Source organism: Tinamus guttatus, unplaced genomic scaffold, assembly GCF_059628265.1.
Source record: "Tinamus guttatus ecotype Peru unplaced genomic scaffold, ASM5962826v1 Tinamus_guttatus_pri_ptg000048l, whole genome shotgun sequence".
In the NCBI taxonomy this organism is placed as follows: domain Eukaryota; kingdom Metazoa; phylum Chordata; class Aves; order Tinamiformes; family Tinamidae; genus Tinamus; species Tinamus guttatus.
Window position 1 is genome coordinate 1,121,347 of NW_028288582.1, and position 24,931 is coordinate 1,146,277.

General features: G+C 43.0%; 1 protein-coding gene across 2 annotated transcripts in view; it reads left to right on the forward strand.

The window, feature by feature from the left end:
* PELI2 (pellino E3 ubiquitin protein ligase family member 2) overlaps positions 1–23,633 on the forward strand; it is a 62,744-nt gene extending 39,111 nt beyond the window's left edge. For both annotated transcript variants that reach the window (XM_088539180.1, XM_088539188.1), the window contains exons 3-6: positions 13,749–13,850; positions 19,093–19,290; positions 19,924–20,112; positions 23,027–23,633. In XM_088539180.1, coding sequence (XP_088395306.1) covers positions 13,749–13,850; positions 19,093–19,290; positions 19,924–20,112; positions 23,027–23,593 — 1,056 coding nt within the window. In that variant the 3' untranslated portion in view covers positions 23,594–23,633. The remainder of the gene's footprint in view (positions 1–13,748; positions 13,851–19,092; positions 19,291–19,923; positions 20,113–23,026) is intronic.
* Positions 23,634–24,931: the final 1,298 nt, after the last annotated feature.

The window sequence follows — 24,931 nt, forward strand, 5'->3', positions numbered from 1 at the left end:
AAAGAGAGAGAGTTGTCTAGAGTAGTCCAGGTAGATTAAGTTTTATTTTTTTTTTAAAGGCATGCTAATTATTATCCAAGTATAACCAAAATCGTAGTAAGGCTAAATATTTAGGGGGCTTCAATAGGGATCAGAATCAATGGTGAGAGCTAGAAACTGAATCAAACCACCAAATCAACCCAAAGGGGAGGTTTTTGTAGTCTAAATTGCCTGTGCTGTATTCCACTACCTTCTGTAAAAGTGTGTCATTCTGGCCTCTTAGTTTCTATATATGGCAACTCATTTAAAATTATTTTTTTCACTCTGTTAACTTAGCTAGTAGAGATAACACGGGGATTTAAAGTGATAGCAGATGCTATAGAGCAAAGTTTATGGACTAAACATCCCTTTTTAATACATGCAGTATCATTCCAACTTCACAGTTCCACAGACTAAATACAGACTTCAATTTGAGGATTTTTTTGGTATCGTGGCTTGTTAAGGGGTCTCTGTGATGTAGCAAATCATCTCTAAAGTCTCTGCTTTGTTAAAGATGGATTGCATCTGCTTCATCTGGTGAAGCACCAGAAACAAAAAATACAAAACCTGACAGCTGAAACATCTTCTGCTCAGCCATGAAGACGGGAGCTTTTACCTCCATCCCTGCAGTATGAGGCCTCTGCAAGCACAGCTGAACTGACAAATCGCATATGGACAATAAAACTGGTATCTGCCTTTAATCTTCCAAGACTAATGCTTCCCAGATTTTGTTTCTACACTGTATACACAGATATTTCTCTCTCTCTCACTAAGCACTAACAGTTTTACCACTAAAAAGCATCTTGCTTTTTGGCATGCACTCACAACCATCTTATTTTTAGAACATCTTTTTCCCTCCACATCCAGTTTTGCACATTGCACATGATGGCTACTATACCATGCAAGGGGAATATTTTGCAGCATTCCTAAGACAGACCATTAGTGATACAATTAATCCTCCAAGAGACTTCTAAGAAAACAGTGAAGATCTGCTTCAGAATAAGCAAATACTTTTGTGCACTTTCAAGTGCTCTTTTGGAGAAAAAGAAACCAACTGCTTGAGAGAGACACCTCTACAGAGACACCTTCTAGTTTCTTCCAGTTGTATACATCACAAAAGAACCAGTCTATAAAATAAAATTATCTTAAGGAATCTATTTCAAGGTAAGTTCATATAGGTTAAAAAAGGCTTAGTTGTGAAATGTTTTCTCGTTATATCTGGACTTTCTATTAATGAATGAATGACCCTCTCCCAGAGATCAAGTAAAGGAGGAAGGAGCTGCGTTCAGCTGAACCAGATGATCACCCTTCCTCACGTGTTTACAGAACCGAATAGGACAGATTCCCCTCCAGTGTTCAGAAAGAATCTTTTAAATAAGCCTAACTAGGCAAGCTATACAACTGCCTGTTCAGTTTTATACTAAAAAATGTGCATAAATACCCAGGATTGAGTTCGTGGTACGCCTCGCCTGGTGTGCATGTCCCCAGCAATATTGCTCTGTCACTAATGTTCGAGTCCTTATTCTTAAGGATGACTGATTCTGTACTAGCTATTGGGTAGCTGCTATGAAAACTGATAAGCTTATTGAGTTGTAATTATATTAAATTTGAATGTGTCCTTCAGTTATATTGACTTTGAAAATATATTATATTATTAATATAATAATATAAAATATTATATTTTACTTTGTGTTTCCATTATCTTTAAATAAGTTCTTAATCGTTTTTATCTGGCATTTGATCGGAACTGTCATTTGCATCTGTTGTTATTAATGAGGCTTCCCACTGTTTACTGTAGCTTTACAGTTCATACTTTCATGAAAGAGTCCATTGGTTTCAGTGCAGGTTCCCACATTAAATATTCTCAAATTACTTTTTAGCTGAGTAGTGGCTTTTCAGCCTCTGTAATGTGACCTTCCCCGTGAGCGCTGTAAACACGAGGAGCCTGTTCATGGTTTTTGTACCGCTGCCTGTGTTTGATAATCCGGTCGGGTATTTGTAGCCATCCTTTCCTCAAAGAAGCCCCGTAGTTGGTTCAACCACACGTAGTCGGCGTTGCTCGCTGTTCCTGCATTCCCGAGGACTCCTTCGGCTATTGTCCAGGCATCCAAAACGCACTGGAATTTGACTAACAGCAGCTGAAGAGAGTGATTTCAGTGTGGCCCGTAATCCGAATCATGTAACAACTGCAGTCATCCGGGTTAAGAGCTCGGAATGGGAGGATGAATCTGGAGCCAAGGGCAGCGGTAGGAGGGAGCAAGGACAGTACATGCAGCTAAGACGTGGGCAGCTGGGTGAGCTGCAACACTTGAGTCCCCTTGTTATGCCAAAATCATGCAGGCTTTGAAACACTGGAATGTGTTGGGCCCTAATATGCAGCAAGTAGAACGCATCCATTTCAGCACAGTCTGAAAGGGCAGGTAAGGTGGAAGGGACTAGGCTGCAGACCCGGTTGTACTGCTGAAAGAGGTTGCCTTTCACACTGCTGCCTTGTCAAAAAAACAGGATTGAATTGTATGGTAGCTATCAGAAACAAGTTAAGGAACTTCCTTGCAAGCTGTTCCACTGGCAAGAGGGGTGAGGAGCAGCTAGAAGCGAGAGTAAACTGCCTTCATCTGTATGCAAAATATGTAGTTCTACACCAAGGCTCCTGAACTGTTGCCAGCCCCAGTGCTGCTTGCCCAGCAAGGTGGTGTCATGACTTGCAAGCAGTCAAAAACATGAAGCTTGGAGCAAAGCATCTGGAAGCTTGCAGAGCTGTAACTCGTGTCGTGTGGTTGAGTCCTGAATGTTTCTCACGTTGCATAGGCAAACGGGAAAAAATTTCAGCCTGTTTTCTTGAGGAGCTTATAATGCTGAGCGACCACCTGTGTGGTGGGCATTCTGGTAAGAGGGAGCAGGGGCTTCAGTGTTTGCCTCTCCGTATTGCAGAGGTGACCCAGGAGGAGCTGATGGTGAGAAACAGATGGTGGAGAGGAACCCGACAGGTTGAAGTTTATCGTTTCACTGTGGGGAAGAGAAGAGCAATTTAGTCAGCACAGAAAACTCTAATTTGGGAACGTGGGACATGTTGCTCTTGGCCCTGGGATTGCACCATTCCCTTATTTAACTCTAGTGGTTGTAATCCACAACTGCCTGCCTGCCGTGGCTGTTCTTTCCGCGCCCTCTTCAGTGGGTTCACGTCTTCATTAAGACAGTTTGGCTGCCAGGGAACTTCAGGAGTGGCTCTGACACTTGCTGGGACACCAAGACTCTAACAGTAACAGTTGTGATGTCTGGTTTTATTGCACGTGGTGAGGAGGCTCTCCTGGGAGGAGAGGAGCCCAGAAACGTTCCCAGCCTGGCTAATTAGACTGCTTGTCCAGCCTCTGTAACCAGCAGTTGAAGAACTCTAGATTGCAACCAGAATTGTCTGCTTGTGATAGTTTATTCAGGAAAAAGAAGGAAAATCCCTTAGTGTTTGTGCAAGACTACATGAGTAAAAAGGCAAAAAAAAAAAAAAAAAAAAAAATTAAAAAAATTATTGCAAAGGCATATAAGAAATCAAGTGCAGCTGTTTTGGGTAACCGTGAGCCAGAATCTCAAAACAACTGATTCCAACCTGCTCCACTGACAGGGTTAATAGCAGTGAGATGTTTGGAGTCACTGCAGCTAGATGAACCTGGCACGGGCAGGGAAGCAGCTTGCCCAGAGCGCGTTAACGTTTGAGCCGCCTGTAGAGCATCTGAGTTAACTTTTCTGGCTGTAAGTAAAATGGCCCATCTGTGCAACACGAAAACTTTTGCTTACCTTGAATTATGAATCAGTAACATAGGGTTTATCAGTTCTGCCAGCCACACAGTTTTGAAAACTCTTGAGCATCTCAACCCTTGAAATAATTACTCACGCCAACAGAAAATCGAGTGTAATGGGACCACTAAAACTAAACTAGGGATTTCTTGCATTTGTCTCATGCACCTAAAGGAAGAAGAGCTGGGATCCAGTTCTGGGGATCCAGACCAAGCAGTGACTTTGGTTTGTGGCGGTGTTGGAGAGCTGCAGTGCTAGAGCTTTACCCCAGTGTGCACCTTGAAATAATGTTTTTGCTGCTGTGAGAAGAGGTTGCAATATGAAATATTGTAGGGCTGTGGAGGTTGTGCCTTTTACATACTTGTCAGTAGACTTGCAAAATCGTGGATGGTAAGAGGTTTAACTCTGTAAAACGAATGTCAAATATTGCTATTTAAAATTACTGCTTAAAATTAGCTTATGTACTTAAATGCATGATTTTTTTTACCTGACTTCTACATTGTCACTCATATTTGTCTGCTTGATTATGGGCAGTCTAATATTGAGTGCTAAATATTGCTACTGTCCCAACTGATGGGTGGTTCCTACCAAGGGTGCAATTAAATCGGAGCCAAGTCTTTCAAACTTATTCAAAATTCTTTGAAACAACTGATGTAAGAAATTGGGTAGTTTAATCCATCAAATGAAAATCATGATTTAAGTTAGTTACTATTGGGCAACAGGATTGCCCAGTGATTAATGCTAATGTTTACCCAGGCGTTTGCAGGGGAAAAAATGCTACTACAAGGTGGTTTTGCTGAGTGTAGCTTTGTAAGCCTTTTGTATTCTTTACAAAGATATAGACTGCTTTAGTGAAAGTCACAGAGAATAGCAAATATATTTTCAGTATAAAACCCCAAATCCAGTATATCACTGACTACTGCTGTGTATTTTTAGCCTAGCTTGTTAATTTGGCCATGGCAGCATCAGTGCTCTAGGGCTTTTCGTTGCAAATTCACTTCCCATATAAGTCATTGATGTCTCTCTGAGTCTGCACTGAGATAATTTGATCTTAATTCCTAAAGGTGAACGCAGAGAAAATGCAGGTGTTGGCAATGGACAGGATTCAGCCTCCCCCATTTCCGAGTAGGCCCATGTGCCTGTTGGTTAGATGCTTTTTCAATGCTAAAATCATCTTGTCTGAAGTGCATAGGTCTTGATGAGACACTTTCTTATCTAATGTTACATGTGAATAGAAAGCAAAGCTGCCTGTAAAGCTTGCTTTAGATTTTAACCACTTCTCTTGTGCAGTTTATTAACCTCTGGCTATGTGTGCATCTAACACAGTCTGATAAGGCAAATTCCAGGATTATAAATTTTACAACAGATCTCGGTGGCTTGAGTTTTACTTTTTAATCTAGATCGATTTGAATTTTAGGAGGGCAAATTTTTCCCTTTTCCCTCCATCCCGAACAGCTGTGCTGAAAAATGCCACAAGGCTTGAATTTGAGAGCACGATGAAAATAACAGGAGCCGGGACAAGCAGCCCCTGCTCATCCTCTAATTGCTTTCTCTGAACACTGGGAATTGCGCAGCCAAAACCATCCTTCAGTGAAACCAGGGTGAGCTGAGTCTATCCCCTTCAAAGCTACGGAGGGAGCGTCCCAGTAGTAATGGGTTGTGCTGGGCCCTATCTGATGGAGGGGAAGCCGTGCGGCTCCCTCTGCCACATGTCTTAGACTTGCATTTTCCTGCCTTTTGCCCTCTGCTCACCCTTTGGCATCCAGCACTTTGGAATTTCCAAGGAAATGCTCAGTTAGCTGCGGCCGCCGCGGATCCGCAGCGCTCGTGGGTTATTGCGGATGGGCTCGTTGGCTCCGCTCCGGTATCAAAGCTGCTTTATGGCAGACCTGCCTGGTATTTTGAACACTACTTCTGTACTTATTCTGTACTCTTCTAATTGTATTTGATTCTTCCCCCATCTTTGCCAAGCTGGGCTTAGCAAATAAACGAGGAAGATGAAGTTAAGCCTCCCTGTGCTAGTAATAGAGGTAGTTTGTGAATCTAGCTGTTAGCTTGGCCTGTAAAATCCAAACTGGGTGCAAAACATCCCCATAAAGGAAACTTTATTCTTTATTCCCACAGAGTTCAGCTGGATGGCCGAGTACAGCACATGCGCCTGTTATTCTCAGTGTCCCTCTGAGCTTGTGAGAGGAAGAGGCAGCACCAATTACCGTATCCCCAAGTGCCCCACAGTCTCCTATGTGCGAGTTCTTCTTTTTCCTGGTGACGTTTTTGTGTCCAGAGCCTGGGAAGCGGGGCTGGACCCGCTTTCCACTGGGTTCGGACTGGGAGGCTGTGCCGGAGAGGCTCGCGGGCAGCTCCACTGCAGAAAGCTCCTTCCTTCCCACTTGTGACGAGCTGAGTTTTCGACTCCTGTGGGGCAGCATAAACGGGGGTTGCGTTTTGACTGTTGAGTGTATTAACTTGATGACTTAAATCACTTAAGTAGCTCAGAGCTGAAATGGAAAGGACGTGCTTCTAAATATGCTGAGGCATGTGAATACGGCTTGAAGTTTAAACAAGAAAATGCTTAGTGATATGTATAACTGCAGACTAGAAATATTTTCACTTACTTGTCAATTCATTGGACTTTAAAAAGAAGCAACCCACCCCTCTGCTTAAAACAGTGACTCCTTCCTGTGTACAAGGTGGACGTTGCTAATTTGCTCTTCTGCTTGAGCATTAGTGTCTGAAAATGAACCCAGCACCTGCTGGTCAGGCTTGCACGGTCGGTCCCCTCCTTGGATGGGGCAATAAATGTTCTGCCTTCCTCCCCCAGAAACATGTTGCAGGAAGGATGAATTGTTTGATAGATGGTCTTAAAACTTATTAATCTGTTTTTCCTCATGGGGCTGCTATTGGTAGTGTCTGTCCTCCTTGCTCCAGTAGTCGAACTGTAGGATTTTTTTGCTGGTAATTTCCATGAATGAAAGTAATACAAAGTCCACTTTGTTGCAATGACTAATTGCAACGTCTGTAGGAAGCTCAGTCAATGAATTTGAGTGGGTTTGGGTCTCTCTGGGTCGCTCTATTTTAGAGTGCTTTCTCTTAGGACTGTAGTGCAAAGCCTAAAAGGTAATGTCTGCCCCTTGGTGGACTTTATTTAACAAAAATAAATAAATGCTTTCTGTGAGTGCTAAATAGCTTTTTGGCAAGAGTAGGTTCGTGTCTGCTTTTTTCCCCTCTTGAGAAATGTTTGTGCAGCTGCTTAACAGGTCTGTTAAGGTAACTATCTAGAGAATCCTTGGCTGTCTTAATGTAAAATTGATTTGTGTCAAACTGAATTTATGATTTCTGGAAGCTATAGAACGAGATGCAGCTTTTCATGCCGTCGTTTGCTGTCTCGGCAGGCTCAGACTGGGCTCACGGGTGCTTCGATTCACAGCAGCACGCACTGCTCATGCACAACCTATACAAATCTTTCAGTATATGTATGGATAGAAGCCCTTTAGGGGACTCTCTTCCCTGTTTTTTAGTTAAAAATTCTAATTTGTGGCTATTTTGTGTGCTTGGCATATACAAACACACAAGTGCAGCCAGGCAGATGCTGCTTTTGTTCCCGATGTATGGAAATGAAGTGCAGACTGTTGGCACCAGAGCGCTCACTTGCACACACACTGTTGCATCCTCCTCTAATTACTGATATTTTTCTGGGTGTATCAAGAGTTTTGGGGGGTGCCCCAGCTGCAGCAGCAAAGTTATGTTTATGCCTTTGTGTTTAAGCTTACAGGCTTGCAACCTTCAGGAACACTCCTACCCCAAGTGAAATAATGCCAGGAATTGGGAAGTCAGTATTATTGCCTTACAAAGGCCAGAGCTGTTAGGAAGGAGTAGTATTAGTATTCTTTACCCTGTGAACTATGGTCTTGCTCCAAAAGCAGGATCTCAACAGGAGTGTATTCTGTTCTTTTGGTGTTACTTTTCTGGTCCATTTTGCCTTCTTTCCACAAATGGCTATAAAATACCCTGTAAAACCCCCTTACAAGGTCATGCCCCTGTGCATATTTTTCCTTTAGACAGTGGTGTGGAGGGTTCATATAGGTCCAGATAAGTCTTCCAAAAGCAATCTCACCTAGTTTTCTAAAATGAAAGAACATAAAAATGCTTAATCTCTACCAATAGGCACATGCAAATCCAGTGGGTGAATCTTATTATCTTAATGATTACTAGTGGGTATAGAGAGAAAACACCTGCTGGACCATGTGAGAAGTTGCAGTATCACTTTAAAAAAGAAAAGAAAAAAATCTGTTGGATATAACATATAAACTGCAAAGCTTAGAAGAAAGTGCATGCACTGAGTCCGAGAGGCCTGTTCAAAGAGCCCTTTAGGTCTTGGACACCACGTGGATGAAACCCGGAGCAAGGCAGCGATCCATGTGTGTCTCCAGGGTTTCCAAGGCGGGTGAAGCATTCCCGTGGCAGGGCAGTAGGATGCCCAAAGGAGCAGTCTGCAGCTGGAGGTGAATGATTCCTCTGTGGGTCGTTGGTGGCTCTGACACCACCACGGCTTTGTGCTGTGCCTGGAGCTGGCTCCAGCCCTAGGGCGCCGAAGGGAGCGAGTGGAGTCACTAAAGAAACGGAATTTACAGGCTCGATTTCAAAGGTGGGCGAAAGATTACTTGCAATATAACATTCCCAGACATGGCTAAAAGAAAATGGAAGGAGAAAATAAAGAGTTAGAAGAGCTCAAAGGCAAGATCGGGAGGAAAACGATTCGCAGGCTGGGTCAGTAAAGTGCCCGCTCGCAGCTGTCAGTGACTTAGAGGAGCTCAGGGAGTGCTCAGTATCTTATACCTGTTGGTATAACTGGCACCTCTTTCAGACTGATTTTACTGCACTGAATTACAAAGGCTGCTTTACCCAGCTGGCCAGGTGTCCTAGGTGACAAGCCAGGCCTTGGGGGCAGTAAGTGGCCAGGCCTGTCCTGTCTCTTTAGCTCTGTGTACTGTCCCACTACAGACAAGGTGCATTTTGAATACCTTGCTCCTGTCCCGTGGGTGGCCTACCCTGTGTTATTCCAGGGAATAAATGCATGCAGAGTGTTACCGCTTTGCTTCCATCCCAGCTACAGAATTATTGGAAAGCAGGGATTTTTGTGCCTCTTCTGGAGAAAGGGCTGTCTGCATCGTATTGGTTGGTTGTCTAAAAAGAAAAACTGCCTCAAAACCACACGGAGAAACAAATCTACAGAAGGAGCAAACAGCTTACCATGTGCTCGTGGAGTTGATAAATAATCAATTGCTTGAATAACAGCGTGAAAACTGCAGCATGCCCCAAGCAGCAGCTGGTTTGGATGTATGCGAAGGACAGATGCGTTGTCCCTTGTAGTCCCCTTCCTCCCCCTTACAAACCCAGCTTGAAAGGGCGCCCAAGATGCCTCTGAGTGCTTTGGAAGCCGGGCGAGCTTGAAGTGTAAATGAAGGGTCAAAGTGTTGGCTGAGACTTGTTTCCACGTAGGCCCGGAGCCGCGTGCCCTGCGTTCAAAGGGACTGGATTGCAGCAGTGCCCTGCGGGGTGTCACGCACCTACCCGACTGGGACAGCAGACAGTGCCAGACACGCCATCAAAGAGAGCATTTAAAGGCATGTCAAGGATCTGTCGTCTGATTACCTGTTACGTGCATGTCTTGAACTTTCCGCGGTTGTTTTTGAGTGTATTCGTCACTGATGGCTGATCCAAGCACGAACAAACAAACAAAACTACCCAACTGCTAAGGAATTGGTGTTCTTACGGTTAGACTTGCAGCATCAGCGTCCCAAAAAGGGGCCCTTGCACCACTGGACTCATGTCCTTCTGGTGACGTCCTCTTCTCCTTACCTGCATTTACTGACTCTTTGCTTACAGTCTGTTTTTGTGACCTTCTCCTTTGACAGCTGAAGAGTTAGAGATGGAGCAGGTGATGCATGGATATCCAAAAAAAGTGAGCAGAACTTGTGTGTGTTAAAGTTTATGTGTTTAAACTAATGTTGGTGCAGGTCTAATGCAGGTGCTCGATCGAAAGGAAAGGAAGAGCTTTAAGAAATGGTTGGGAAGGAGCCACACTGGAAGCGGACGCAGATTTCCTAGGCAGCAGGACCTGCTCGGCCTCGTGCAAACGCCTCGTCCCCTTCTTCTCTAGACACACCAAGCCCTTAGGGTTTTCATGATAATGTCTCTCATTCTGCCTGTGAAAGGTTAGAGGGAAAATATGTGCAAGAGCTATATCAAGGGTCAGTGTAAATTGTCAGGGTTATTGAAATCTACTGTTACAGAAGCAATAATTCGGCACAATTACGGCTGGTTTTAGATTGAAACGGCAAAGCCGCAAGCGCGTGGTGTTCAGATAAGGTTGGTATTGCACGAACTGAACACTGTCCTGACGTCTTGTGGAATTTCCTTCTTTTAAGTGAGCAGAAGGCTCTTCTGATGTGGGTAACAAGTCAGTGAGTCACAATCATGTGCTTTTGCTGTATATTTTTTGTAATAACTTTGTCTGCTGGCGCTGTCCAGCGGTGCAAAAATCCAGTGGAAATCTGCTGGAAGCTGAGAAGAGCTGCTCCCTGCAAGCCCTTAGGCAGCAGCCTGAAAGCTGTGAGGATTCAAGATATTTCTTTAGCTCCTCGAAAGGCTTCTCATACTAAAGATTTGACCTGATAGCCGTAAGTTAACGCAGTCCTGCCTGGAGCTCCCGATCCCTCCTTGAACTGTTGGGCTGGTGATGACCAAAGGAAATAAACGACTTTCATCACTCTCAGGATGTGGAAAAGAGCCGCTGTGCACCCAAAGATGTGCCCAAGTGGGCAAGAGCTGACTGGGGCAGCCATAAGCACAAGGTATTTTTCCACCCAGGAGGATTTTTTTTTTTTTTAGGTAAATGCAGTATCTCATTAAAATAACAATTAGAATTTGGGGGGAAAAAACTCCTTTGCCTGCGGAGTGTTTTTATAGATGAGGTAAAGGCATCTCACTTTCCCTGTCCTTGCAATGATGGTGCGAGGGGTAGGATGGTGGGTGGGATGTGCCTGATGCTGCCTCATTCGCAGAATCACCCCTAGGAAAACAGTTTCATATTTGATCCGAGTTCCTCCGAGTCCTAACAGATGTGGAAGGCATCGCCTTTAGCTGCTGCTCGGGTTGTGGGCGCAGACTGCTGTGTAACGAGGAGAGGAGCAAGGAGGAAAGGCGTTACGCGAGGAAGCAGGAAGAGCAAGACGCAGTGGGAAGGATGTGAAGGAGAATTCCAATCACCACGAGGTGGGAGGTGTAAAAATTGGACCACTTTAGTGTGCCCAGCCAGATGGGACATCACGTGTGCTGTGTCCAGCCTAGAGGCACCTCCTTCCGATTGGTTTGGTAGGCCCAAGCAATATGATTTGGTGAGTTTTTCCTCATTTTTCCCTGCTCTCAATTGCTGATTTTCGCTCAACTCAAGAGGTATGAGACAGCCGCTCTCAAAATCAGCTGCTGTTGGCCGGAGGTTCAGGTGTCTGGTAGCCCGCGAGTTCAAGGTTGGAAGATGTGACCGCACCATTGCTCTTGTGCTTCTAGACATCATGGGGGTGGAGTGGGGACAAACTGGAGCTTCCAGCTTAGTGCCTGGTCTCTGTTCCTCTTCCAGCTCCTACCTCGAAGATATTATTATTATCAGTTTCTTCCTGTGGCTGCTTTCCATTTACAAAACTCTTATTAGATTTCTTTGCCTCTTTCTTTTCACAGTTCATTGGGTCAGTTCTTTCATTTTTCTGTAGTTTCTGAAATATTCCAGTCTCTCTCTTTTTGGCTTGTAAATGGCCAATTGCTTTGAGACAGGTAATTAAAATGCATGTGAACTGCCTTTGAATTGGTAAGCATGCGAGTTGAAACATTTCTCATAACGTTCTTGGCTTCTTTGGAAAAATGATGGTGCGGTTCCAGGAAACGTGGTATTTCACACCAAAAATAACTGAATTTAAAAAATGAGAAGCAAAGAAGAGGGAAAATAAGATAAGGAAGAGAAGATGGGAAGAGAAAAGAACATAGAAAAGAATGTAGATTATGACCTAGACTAATAGTTCAGGTAGGATACTGGCCATACTCAGTCAAATAGGACTCAAATATGACGGTAATTCCAGATTTCTGCAGGCAATTTTACATAATTGACTTATATAAGTAATGCTAGTCAAATTGATTTGTAACACAGTGAATGTGTCCTGTTGACACTGACTTCAGTGAACTAGCAGGCTCCAGAAATCTCCAGCTCACCTTATGTCTACACTGAAAGCTCTGATTTATTTTATTTTATTTTATTTTATTTTATTTTATTTTATTTTATTTTATTTTATTTTATTTTATTTTATTTTATTTTATTTTATTTTATTTTATGCTTTAACTCTCACCTCTTTGACTATATCACTCCCTCGTGCATTGGTATATGGTATACAGTATATGGTTACATCTCTAGCTGCCGCACAACTTGATCATCGCTTTAAAAATTTCATTTATATCATTGTAGCAGCTGAGTCCTGTTTGGGCCTTGAGATCTCTAGCTGTCAAGCACGCGAATAGGAAACGCACTTGATGTACCTGGTTCAGCATGATGATTACTAGAACAAAGGCTATAAGTTTCAAATATGAAATTTGGACTCTTATTTTAGCACCGATCACCAAATACGCTTAAATTTATCTTGCTTTTTAACTGTTGAGGCAGTGAAGCTAGACTCTATGCCTTGAAGTCACATAACCTCATAAATGTTAAAATGTTAAAAGCTCCATTGCAGAGAAAACGTCATAAAAATAAGGCTGTACGGGACTGGGAAAGGTCATTCTTGTCGCTGCTTTGCCTCCAGGTACCGTCACCGAAACCTAAATCTGTAGCAGGTAGTGGAGCTGCTAAGTGCTTCCAGTGAGGAGCGATTTGTAACAGCCCTGGATAATATGTTGCTGCAAACGCATGTCGCTTGCAAACAGCTTTCTTCCACTATATGTGCTTTGATTTTCTCTCACATTGGCCACTTTTGCTAGCCCTTAGGTTTTTACTGCTCGTGTAGTGTCTTTACTGATCATGTAGTGTCTCTATACCTCTAACGTTCAAAGATTTTTAGTGCATTGTTTAACAATTTGTAGTTTTGGGATCATTTAGACTTTGTCAGTGATGACAGACCAATGAGCAAAATATATTTTTGTTTAGTTTAATTATCCCTCTCTGTTGCCTGTGATTTTTGTAGAAGGGCAACATAAAAGAATGAAGGTAGTGAGAGAAACTCAACTCTTAGAAAGCAAAACCTCTCAGTAGAGCACTGGGGAAAGTTTTAGTTACCCTGTTAATTCAATGTTTTTGATACCCTATTAATTCAAGTTAGTCTTTAAGCTTGAGCAGCAATGGTCAATGCCACCCGATTTTCTGTCCTGGGGTACATTTCAGTATTGGGATGATGTCTCTGTTTTATTCTGTGCAATACTCAGTGGACTAGTAAAATCTTTCTGAAAAGCACAACCTTGGAGCTTGGGAACACAAGATTCTAAACATGAAAGATTTCAGTCACTGTCAAATTGGACTGAAAACCAAGAATTGTTCCCTTGCAATATTGTTTTAAATACTGAAATACTACATAGTATTTGATACTATATCCATATCTGTAGAGATCACTTTCCTTTTACAGCTAGTAAACCGTGTGTTGGGAATCTAACTGGTAGGTATGAAGTGTTTTAGAAATAGAAGGCATAAACAAACAGCAATTGTTTGCTTTTTTTTAAAAAAAAAAAAACACACACACACAAAAAAACACAAAAAATCCTATTGCATTTACTCTACTATGTAATAAAGTGTTATAGAACTCTGCACTGTTTTTCCTAATCATGGTCAAAGCTGTTTGTATAGCGAAATGAGTTTGATGACAATCTTTACGTGGAAGCTGTGTATAACCCATTTTCTCATTCAACAGGCTGTCAGCTGTAAAGGCCAGCATAGCATCTCCTACACGTTATCCCGAAACCAGACTGTCGTAGTGGAGTATACTCATGATAAAGATACAGACATGTTTCAGGTAAGAAGACCCTATTACAAATTAATTGGTTTTTAAAGAGCAATGCTGGGTGTTCTCTCTGTTCTGACAAAACTTGATGGCCAAACTCTGTTGCTCCTGTCTGTGAGCACTCTGAAATTTTGGATTGTCTCGTCTCTGAAACCACTGCCAGCAGCTGGTAACATCTGTATTACTGCTACTTTCCAGTTAAGCAAGGAGCTGGAGTGAAAAGTGATTAGAAATAGGACATGGGATGGGGAAGGAGGAAGGGTGGGAGGAAGATGGAAGAGATGGAGGAGCTGTGCCCTGAAGGAGACAACCTGAGAGGCTGTGGAGATATTCAAGAGCTGCCTGGACTGGGTCTTAGACAACCTGCTCTAGGTGGCCCTGCTTGGACTAGACGGTCTTGGAAGGCTCCTTCCAACCTCAGCTGTTCTGTGAATCTGAACCGATGAAGAAATAGTAAGGAACATCCTGTTTCTGAAGGTTGTATAAATACATCAGTGGTGTAGGGGACTCTGCTGTGGGTTTCTCTAAGTTGCTTTTATGCAACATTTTCCCATGAACGCATTCAGGTTTTTTACATCACCTGCTATTCTCATAGCCCAAGTTATTCTCTTACACCATGCTTTTTTGATGGATCATCTGAGAGATGAGAAACTCTGTGCCACCTTAAACTTCAAGCTGGAAAGAACAAACACGTGCAACCTTTTCCCATCCAGACTAATCATGTTTGTCTTGTCCATGATCTCTGTAATTGGAGCATCTTATCCTGAATTATCCCTCTTCAGTCCCTCATATTTTCAAGGTTCAGCAGTTGAGTGGTGCTGGCAGAAGAATTCAAGATGTAAATATTCTTGCTTCAAGTGGCTTCTGTGTGTTTTTTTTGTTATTTATTTGCTCCTTGTAAATTTTCCCAGTGTGACTTGGTAACCTGTGATTGATTAAATCCAAATAGTGATTGATAAAAACCAATCTTGTTTATGTGCTGCTGCCTGAATGGATAGTTAGAAAATACCATACAGCTGGAGTGAACTGCAATAGGTTTTCTGTGTTGACTAGCAGTTGGAAAATGAACCCCAGAAGGATGAGTTACTGTGATATTTGTATATCTCTCTGCAAGATTTTAATTATCGTCTGCTCCGAGTTGCTCCTGTGAAACTCTCTGTATATGTTAATAATTTTGAAAACTGGATTTTTTTCCACTACTTGTGTATACTAATGTAAATAAAAGAGTTGCTGAACAGCTGCTCTTCTGTTTGTGGTGGAGACAGCTCTTCCTCATTGCCCAATAGCCTTGTGGTGGCTCCAGCATTTATTTTGGGGGGTGTCAGTAAAAAATGAAGGCTTTGGGGGTCGGTTGTCATGCTAGTGAAACCGGGCAGCTGGAGGCCAGGAGGAGCAGCCCAGGTGAGCGGTGCTCCACAGCCTGTGGTTCGAGGCACTTGGCTGAGGCCCTAGGCAGAGGGAGCTAAAGATAACCAGGATTTTGGTGTTAGTGTGGAATAGGCTGGTTAACGTTTCTTCCCCTGTTCCCCTTTGGGATTCACTGACCTTTTAGTCAGGAGGAATTTGCCACTGAGATGGCTCAGGGTGCCCTGCCAGACCCAGGGACTCGGTTGGCACTGCAGTGGGAAGCAGGAAGCTCCCGGAGGTGACAGGAGCAGAAAGGCCTGTGCCGTTCCCTGGCTTGTAACGGAGCCGCGGGATTGGCGCCGCTCAGCACCCACGGGAAACCTGCGGAGCCGACAGCAGGGCCAGGGAGAAATCAGGAGGGTCCTGAAGAGCAGCGGCCAGGCTGTCTGTAGATAAACACCAAATCCATCACAGCTCTCCACTATGGAATGAAGATCGTTGTATTTCCATGCCTAAACCTGCCAGTTGTTAATGGGTTTAAATCCCCCCGTGCAGCCCCTGCCTGCTGGCTGCTCTTCGGTATCCGTTCAGTTTGTGTGCTCAGGGACTGCAGGAGACAGTTTCATCCGACGACCAGAGCTGCCCTGCCTTTTTTTTTTTTTTTTTTTTTTTTTTTTTTTTTCTTCAAATCCTGGAGTTAATATGGAGATTTACTTCCAAGGACCTGTATTTTAAAAGGGTGTTTGAAAATATTTAAAGATCTGACCGTGGTCAAGTGCTTTGGCAGGTTGACCTGGCACCTCTTCTTCTGATCCTGCTCTTCGTGTTCTGTACCCGACAGCAGCAAAGTCACATTTTCTGCTGGACTTGTCATTGTAGCCTGTTATAGGGGATATTCTTCCCCTCTTGTAGAGCTTTCTGTTTGTCTTAAGGGCATCCAGATCAGGATCTCTTCATTTAACAGGCAAAGCCAGGATGTTTTTTGAATGTGTTCCATGTGATATTTCTCAAAGTCAGGTAGTTTCTTGTCCGTGTGTTGCTAAAAATGAGGATTTTGCATGAGAATTTAGGTACTGTTCCATTGCTGATGCATCAAGTTGGAATAGAATCTGGTCCTTCATCATATGGCTGGCCAAGATTGTATTGATTATACCTGTCAGTCCCACTAAAAGGGGCTGAAATGTGTAGCCAGTATCATAAATCTATATAGGAAGCAGGTATATTGAATACAAAGACTTGTTTTTTTTCAGGATGGCCCTTCAAAAGATGCGTGGTTGAATTCTCCCTTGCTGTCAGAGTGAAATTCGGTTGTAGTCTGAGAATCTGCAGCTGTTAAATTATTTATTGGCGAGTTGTCTGCTTTTCCCCTGTCTCAGAGGAGTGGGGGGTTTTAATAGAGCTTCTCTGACTGACAGGAGACACCAGCAAATTGACTGCCCGGCTTTTATCGCTCTTACCGGTACCCGGAGTGGGGAGGGAAGCTGCCTGATGTGTCAGCTGGAAGATTTATGGTTGGTTGTTGGGAGTAACTTAGGGAAACGGCATGGAATATGGCACAGGGCACAAGAGGATTCCCAAAATGCAGCCAGCAGCCTTGCAGACAGGGTCCCCTCTGCTATAAAGGGAGCTGGAAGTAAAAATGAGACAGGAGAAGAGGGGAGAAATAATGTTGGATGTAGAGAAACAGCACCATGATCAGGACTAGCTTTGAACTACTGAGCTGGGTGTGTTGTCACTGCCGTCTGGCTGCAAGAGGAGATGAGATGAAGATTTGGGGGGAGAAGTTGATGAATAAGTGTTATCAGTATCAAACTTCTCATTTGTTACTGTTTGGCTTTCTTTTGCAATGGGTCTGAAAAAATGTTCTTGATGTGAAGCATGGGAAATTCCCATGGTTTGAGGATGACGTCTAGCACTCGAACCATTTTGAGCAGTGTTACATGAAACTAATTCTCTGAAGGCTTTTTGAAAGAGAAAACACAGAATACTTGGTGTTCTATAGCCCTACTTCTGACATAAATGAACTGCATGAGTCAAGGAATTGTTTTCTTGTGTAATTTAAAATAATTTCAAAAATTCTATGCAGTGAAGGCTTTGTCTATAAATGTTAATGCTCGCCTTTGAATATATCCTGATTTCCTGCTGACGATTGGTAGGACCAGATTAAGACTGTGAGCCAACCCTTGTGTGCTTTATGAGACAAGGTGGTAGGTTTTCCCCTCTTTGGGCATTTAAAAGCTTTGATAATGTATTTCAGAGACTTCAACAGACAAACTCACAATGAAGAAAAAATACTCAAGTCTGTATTGATTATCCTTGAAAAAACTTTGACTATTCTCTATTTCTGTGCGAAGTTATGGGTAAAGTTCCTGCTGCAGGTCAGTGCTGACTCCTTTAGCAAGAATTACACTGGGTTATATATTTGGAAATAGTATTATAAATGGAAAAGGACTGTAACTTCCTTGATAATTTTTAGTTTCAAATTGTGAAATTGCATAAACTTGTAAACTGTCTCTTGGGTGTTGTAGTAGTCACTTTATGTGAAAGAAATGAAGTGTAATACTCGAGGCCTTTTTAGTGCTTCATTAATGGATTTTTCCACAACAAACGTCATGCATTTTATACTTGGGTTGAGAGCTGTGGCTTGGAGAGGAAAACAGGATGCGTCACCCAAGATGGGAATTTCAGCCTCTGTTTGAGCCCTGCACCATTCCCACCAGCTCATTTGTGATGAGCTTCGTATTAAGGATGTCACTTAAAACACCTAAACTTGTGGAGTGTTTTTGTTAGCGTTTAAGGAGGAACAGTGAGTTTGGAGTTTGCAGAGATGCTCAGGCACATCACAGAGCCAAGGCAGGTCCCAGGGCTGGCTTCGGAGAGCAAGAGGCTGAGCAGGACGCGGTTCTCAGAGGACATTGAGGTCGTGCTTAGTGAGGAGGTTATGTCATCTAAGTGTGCGTTCTCGACGTCTGAAATAGTTTCATGTCAAGAAATTTTTTAATCTTGTTTTCCCGTTTGACCATAGTGTGTCCATCAGAAGAATATTCCTGGTTTTGTTCCTTGGCTCTGGCTTCTCAGTTAAGTTCAGAGTTGGTGTAGCAGCAATCTGCCTGATATAATCTCACTGTGTGTTTAGCTTGCAGTCTGGTCCCTCTGCCTGTTTTGTAATGAAATGATCTATTCCAGATGTCTTGTTTCCCATTTTGATTTTTTAAAAACATCCATAGGTGTCATGATACAATTTTTTTTGCCACTGATCAATACTGTCTTTCTCTAAGTAAAGTTGTTGTTTTTTTTTTTTCCTAATTTGTTTGCTCATGCACAGTATGATTAGAAGCAAATTTAATCATATTATGGGCCCAAGTGACCTGAGTTTTCATGTGTTGAAATACAGATTCTGTAATCATGAAAGCAGGTAGGTTTGGTTATGGTATATTCAAATGGTTGTGTTCTGGGTCTAAGAGCAACCATTATTTTTACAGCAAATGAACTTGGCACTCGAACTGTGAAAAAAGCTCTGAATAAAATCATTTCCAAGCTAACCTTGTCTTAATTGACAGTATACTGTGGTAACTAATTTGTAGAGGTAGGCTTAGGAGATATCACAAGGACAATCCTTTTCTCCTGCTGACACTATTCCTTCCAGCTGTCCTGGGCACACATACACAGCAGCTGAATAAGTGAAGATTAGTCTTGCAGTGTAAATTATGTATTTGTGTCTAGGGTGGAAAATTGGTCTTTGGTTGGATCTTGCCTTCCAAAAACTCAGATTACTGATGCAATCGACACTAATGTGACACGATTGCATGCTTAATCCTTGTTTAGTTTTTCAAATTATTTTCCCTCTCTTGTGACTCCTTATAATTATACCACTATTTTAATTGGGTTTTTTTGGTTGTTTTTGCAGGTTGGGAGGTCAACAGAAAGCCCCATAGACTTCGTAGTTACGGATACAATTTCCGGCTGTCAAAACAACGATGAGACTCAGATCACGCAGAGCACCATCTCGCGCTTCGCCTGCAGGATCGTCTGCGACAGGAGCCCGCCGTATACAGCAAGGATTTTTGCAGCTGGATTTGACTCTTCTAAAAATATATTTCTTGGTGTAAGTACTACAAATAACTTCTAAATATGAGCAGAAAATTCGTTTTTATTCTGCATTATCTTCAAGCAGCAAAATTTACTTTTGCTAATTGATATCTTATACTGGTATTAGACTCTTCTTATTGCAGTGTATCAGCTTCAGTGTTAAGTAGCAACTGTAGTTTAAGTTTGCTTCCCATATTCTTGATACTCATTGTGGGTGTAGGTTGCTGTGATAGTTTTGGGTGCCAAAGACCAAGGACGCATCAAGCACGTGCTACAAATCAACTGTGCACGTGGCTCTAATGCTCCATTTGAGTATTTAGGATCATCTATGTTAGTACTGCCTTTAAGGTCAGTAAAGCAAGCATGAGTCTCACCTCTGCTTTGACCTGCAGTTAGGGATGCTCCTCAAGTCAGTTAAAGTAGCAAATGGCAATTGGAGGTTCATAATGGAAGTTGCTACTTAACCACTGCAAAACTGACATAAGGAACTTAAAATGTTTATTTTTAAAGATCTGTCTAAGCACAGCTGGGTAGTGAAGAAAAGTTACATTTTAGACGTTGGTAAAAGTATATAGTATTTGGTGAATAAAACTTGAGAGCGTAAAAGTTTTAGACAAACCCTTTTCTGGGGTGGTTGTGTCGCATGCAGGAAAAAGCAGCAAAATGGAAAAATCCAGATGGCCACATGGATGGATTGACAACCAATGGTGTGTTGGTCATGCACCCAAAAGGGGGATTTACTGAAGAGTCCAAGCCTGGAGTGTGGCGGGAGATCTCCGTCTGTGGTGACGTGTACACCCTCCGTGAAACCAGATCCGCTCAGCAGAGGGGGAAGCTGGTAAGTTAGGAGCAAACAGGTAATGAAAACAAAGGGAAGGACATTCATTTTCTGGCACTGAATGGATGTGATCATGTTGTAACTGCAGAAGAACAGCCTTCTCCCTGGGTAGTGGGCATGGCAGTGATAGGTGTGTGCCACGGTACGTCCTGTACTGCTCTTCTCTTTCTGCTTACACAAGGAGACAGTCTTTGCTTTTTTGTTAATGCCGCTTTTCTGACTGAAGTAGCAAACAGTGCACAAACTAAATAAACCTTGTTCCAGATTCTCCATCTTTTAAGTACCTTTCTGGCACTTGGAGATCTGGAAGCTGGTACTGTGGAAAAACAGCTCTTTCCACAGTACCAGCTTCCAGATCTCCAAGTGCCAGAAGGTACTTCAAAGATGGAGAACTCTGGAACAGGTTTATTTAGTTTGCTGCACTGTTTGCTACTTCAGTCAGAAAGCCGGCATTAACCAAAAAGCAAAGACTGTCTCCTTGTGTAAGCAGAAAGAGAAGAGCAGCTACAGGACGTACCGTGGCATAAAATCTGGGACAGAGATTCCCATGAAAATGTGCATCCATTTCTCCATAGGAGCTGGAAGGGAATCCTCATAGCTCTCCCTTTCTACCTCCCAAATCCTGGGGGCCTAGGAAGGAGGGTGCTCTCTTCATTCTTCCTCAAAGTAAAAGACAACAAAACTCCACACGTGGATACACAGCCAGCCCTGCTAACTCGAGCAGACCGGCTTCCACAGAACATTTTGGACTTCTAATTGGGACCTGGGTAGAGGAGAAGCCTGTCCGGTCTGCAGACCTGGAAAAGCCTTCATGGTTCAGCCTTGCTGCTCTTAGAGAAGAGTCTTCAGGGAGTGAGAAGGTGTTTTGAGAGCCTTTGCAGCCACGATGCCCCTTTTGCAACATCACCATCCAGCTGCTAGGCTCAAGGACTGTGAAAATTCAGCCTCAAAAGGGGCAGGTGGGGGAAGAATTCCCCTGCTCCCCTCCTCCGTGCTCAGTCTTGCTCTGTGCTGCAACCTGAAGTTCCCCTCACTCAGCTGGTGCTGTTGAGGTGTCCTGTACCTGAACAGACTTTGCAGCTTTTCCATTTACTTTGCAGAAGACTGACTGCTTAGAGGGCTGAGGAAGATAGAGTTTGAATATTTTGTTCTGCTTTCAGCAGACAGCCTGTGCTCCACAAATTGCTTTGCCACTTTAATGATGGCAGCCAAATATTGCCTCGGGGACCGGGACAGACGATGCTGCGATTGCGCCCTTTGTACGTGGTTAGCAAAACACCTTATTAGTGCTGCTAAAGAAAGGCAGTGCTAAAACAAATTCCCTCTCCTGCATCCAAAATGGCTTGAATTCTCATTTAAATAAAATTACATGGCACACTGGTACTGATGTGATCAGTATTCGCTGATTGGGTTCATAAAACCAAGCGCACACTGTATAATGAATTGAACACACTGCATACTAGGATGCTTTTTGCTCTTCTGTTTGTGAAGGAATTATCCGAGGAGTGCATCAAACCAAGGGGGTTCTCATCTCTCCACCAGCCCCTGAATTTTTCTGCTGGCTGCATTTTATAGTGTGACTTTATCTATAGTCTGTATTGCATCATCTACATGTTTTGTGCAAGGATGATCCACAGTAAATCTGTGAATTTCGACTGGATTAAAATGTAAATGCCAAATTGGTTGTCGTTCTTAGTATTCTCATGCAGACATGATGATTTCATGTGACCTACTTAGTGGCCAGGCTGTTTAGCTATAGTTGTATTTTCTACTTGCTTTCTATGTACAAAGCTGGGCAGCTGGTCTGTTTGCTCAGACGCATCTTTTTTAATATATATTCATCACTGCTAGGCTGAGAGCTGTAGTATGAATTGCCTATATGTTTGTTGACAGTAAAATGAATTAGAGAACACTTCACTAAAGTGCAGTTGTGTTTAGCATAATCTTTTGAACATGTGTTATAAGCACCTGCTTTATTCAGATGAGAGAAACCTTTGGGCACTGTGCACACCAGGTTTGTATCTTGTAATACCTCATGGGATGCAGGGCCTGTTTTTGCGGGGGGACGAGGAGGATGGGAAGGAGGAGGTTAATTCTCTGGAAGCCAAGCCTGTATGGCTTGAATTGCAGGAAAAATTCAGCTGGCAATTTACTTTATGCTGCAATGATAATGTCTGAGAGTGCCTGTGTGGCTGGTGTGCCACTTGTGTTCCCTTATTAATGGACCCGCAGAAAAGCATTTTGCTGCTGCTGCTGAGCATGTGGGAGCTCGTGCTTCTGCAAAATGCTTTGCACTTGCCACGAGCCAGACATGGGTATGAGTAGCAGGACAGCTGGTCTGTCCTGGGTAGCGGTTTTTAATCCGAAGAGGATCTCCTGCTGCACGAGCATCTCTGCTCATCTCCGTGGACGAAGAATAGGAGGGATCAGCCCGGCTGCCCCGTTAATGCGGCCCTGGGGGATGGCAGTTTCCTCTTTGCCCCATCAGACTTATCATAAACCTGACAGAGGCGTCCTGAAAATCAATATTGAAGACAGAGGAAATGATAGCCTGCTGAAATGTGTGCGTGGGAGCGATTTCTGAAGAAGTTTGCATGAAGTAATTACTTAGGAAAAACATTACAGGAAGGAAAACTGCTCTGTGGTAACCAATATTGCTGTAGCACATAACTATAGATGCTGATTTAGGATCTTCGGTACAAGCATAGAATAAAGACTCATGCTCCGTTATAATCTTAAGTGTAGGACAGGAGATAACAGATGGATATGGAGAGGGGAGCACAAGGAAACAATAAAACAACATGAGTGAATGTTCTAGGGAGGGGTAACAGGGTGGTGAGGAAGAGGGCTCCTTCCCAGAGCGCACCTAAAAGCAGCATCTCACTTACCTGCGTGTTCTTGTGTTCTGCCCCAGGTGGAAAATGAGACTAATGTCCTACAAGACGGTTCTCTTATTGACCTGTGTGGAGCCACCCTTCTGTGGAGAACAGCAGATGGACTGTTCCACACCCCGACTCAGAAGCACATCGAGGCTCTGCGGCAGGAGATAAACGCTGCCAGACCCCAGTGCCCCGTGGGGCTCAACACGCTAGCGTTTCCCAGCATCAACCGTAAGGAGGTGGTAGAAGAGAAGCAGCCCTGGGCATACCTCAGCTGTGGTCACGTTCACGGCTATCACAACTGGGGACATCGCAGTGACACAGAAGCCAACGAGCGGGAATGTCCCATGTGCAGAACCGTTGGTCCCTACGTGCCTCTTTGGCTTGGTTGCGAAGCAGGTTTTTACGTGGATGCTGGTCCTCCAACTCATGCTTTCACCCCATGTGGACATGTGTGCTCTGAGAAGTCTGCAAAATACTGGTCTCAAATCCCTCTGCCTCACGGTACTCATGCATTTCATGCTGCCTGCCCTTTTTGTGCAACACAGCTGTCTGGGGAGCACAACTGCATCAAACTAATTTTTCAGGGTCCAATTGACTGATATCATTTTGCGATGATTAAAATAACATGTTCTTTAACAACTTACTGTGAAGTTTTTTGCCACTAACTCTAGATTTTACCTTTTTTTATAATGTTATTAATAGGGTGGTCGGGTGGGGACGGGAAGCTGACAGGGACATTGTGAGGGACCACGGTGAAGTGGGATGCATTGATACCTGGAACTTGGCAGATATCAGTGGTGTTGCATGCTCAGAAGCAGCATAGTCATGAAGTCTTCTTGGTCAAATCCTAGTATATTTGTAATCTTTTTATTAGCACCCTGGATCAGAAAAAAAGGTGTCTTACTGATTTTTTTAAGCTAAGATTTTTTTAATGGAAAGGTTTTTTCTTCTAAACTTTGACAAGCCTTTAAAGCCTATTTTTCAAAGCTAGAAGGAACGTACAGAATGTAACTGTCTTTAATTTGCAATATAATTTAACTTGAATAGTTTCTCAAGGAGCTAATATAGAATGTGTGGACAGCCATAGGTGAATGTTCACTAGAGATAATTGGTTATGTAAGAGAAGTTAGCTGCCTAAATTGTAGAGTATAAATGCTATTAAAATATCTCTTATGGTGTAACACAGCTGGCCAAAAAGGCATCAAGGATTACTTGAAACTGAGGAAATCCTGTTTGCATTGATTTCCTTTCAACGTAGTAGATATCCACTGTTCGTTATGTGTGGAATATGGCCCTTCTGTTTGACTTCTTTTGTGTTTTTTTTTTTTTTTGTTAAATCTGCATCTGGTGAAATTGCTTTACTTTTTTTTTTTTCTCTCTCCTTCTTTCTAACATATGTAGTTCTGTTTTTCAAGCCAGTATTCTCTATATGTATAGTCTGGCCTCTTTACTTCTGCTTAGCCTGCCCTAGCTGCTCCTTGCATGCCCAGAACCATTGGGTTAATTAAAATGTAGCAAGCCTTTAAAAATTGCATTACTGAAGGGGTAGTACTGCGGCAGGACGACAGTTTAGGTACTATTTATGCAGAATTTATTTACATAGACCTGAATTCAAGAAAGCACTTAGTATGTGTTTAAAAATAAGCCCAGGGATGGGACTGTTGAGTTTCTCAAGTGCTTCGATGGATTGTGGTTCTACGCTGTTGTGTTTCAAAATAAAAAGCAATTAAAATAAGCTTTTTAAGCTCACTTACTAGCCAAAATGCTGTGAGAAGAGCATCCTTTCTAGCTCAACTGAGTATTTTTGATCCATTTTCAACTTGCTGCCATCTGTCACCTTTTTTTGTTTGTTTTGCAGATTGAGATGTGTTTGTATCTTTTTTTTTTCAAATGTTTGCAAATCAAACAGAATTCAAATGTAATCAAATATATGCATC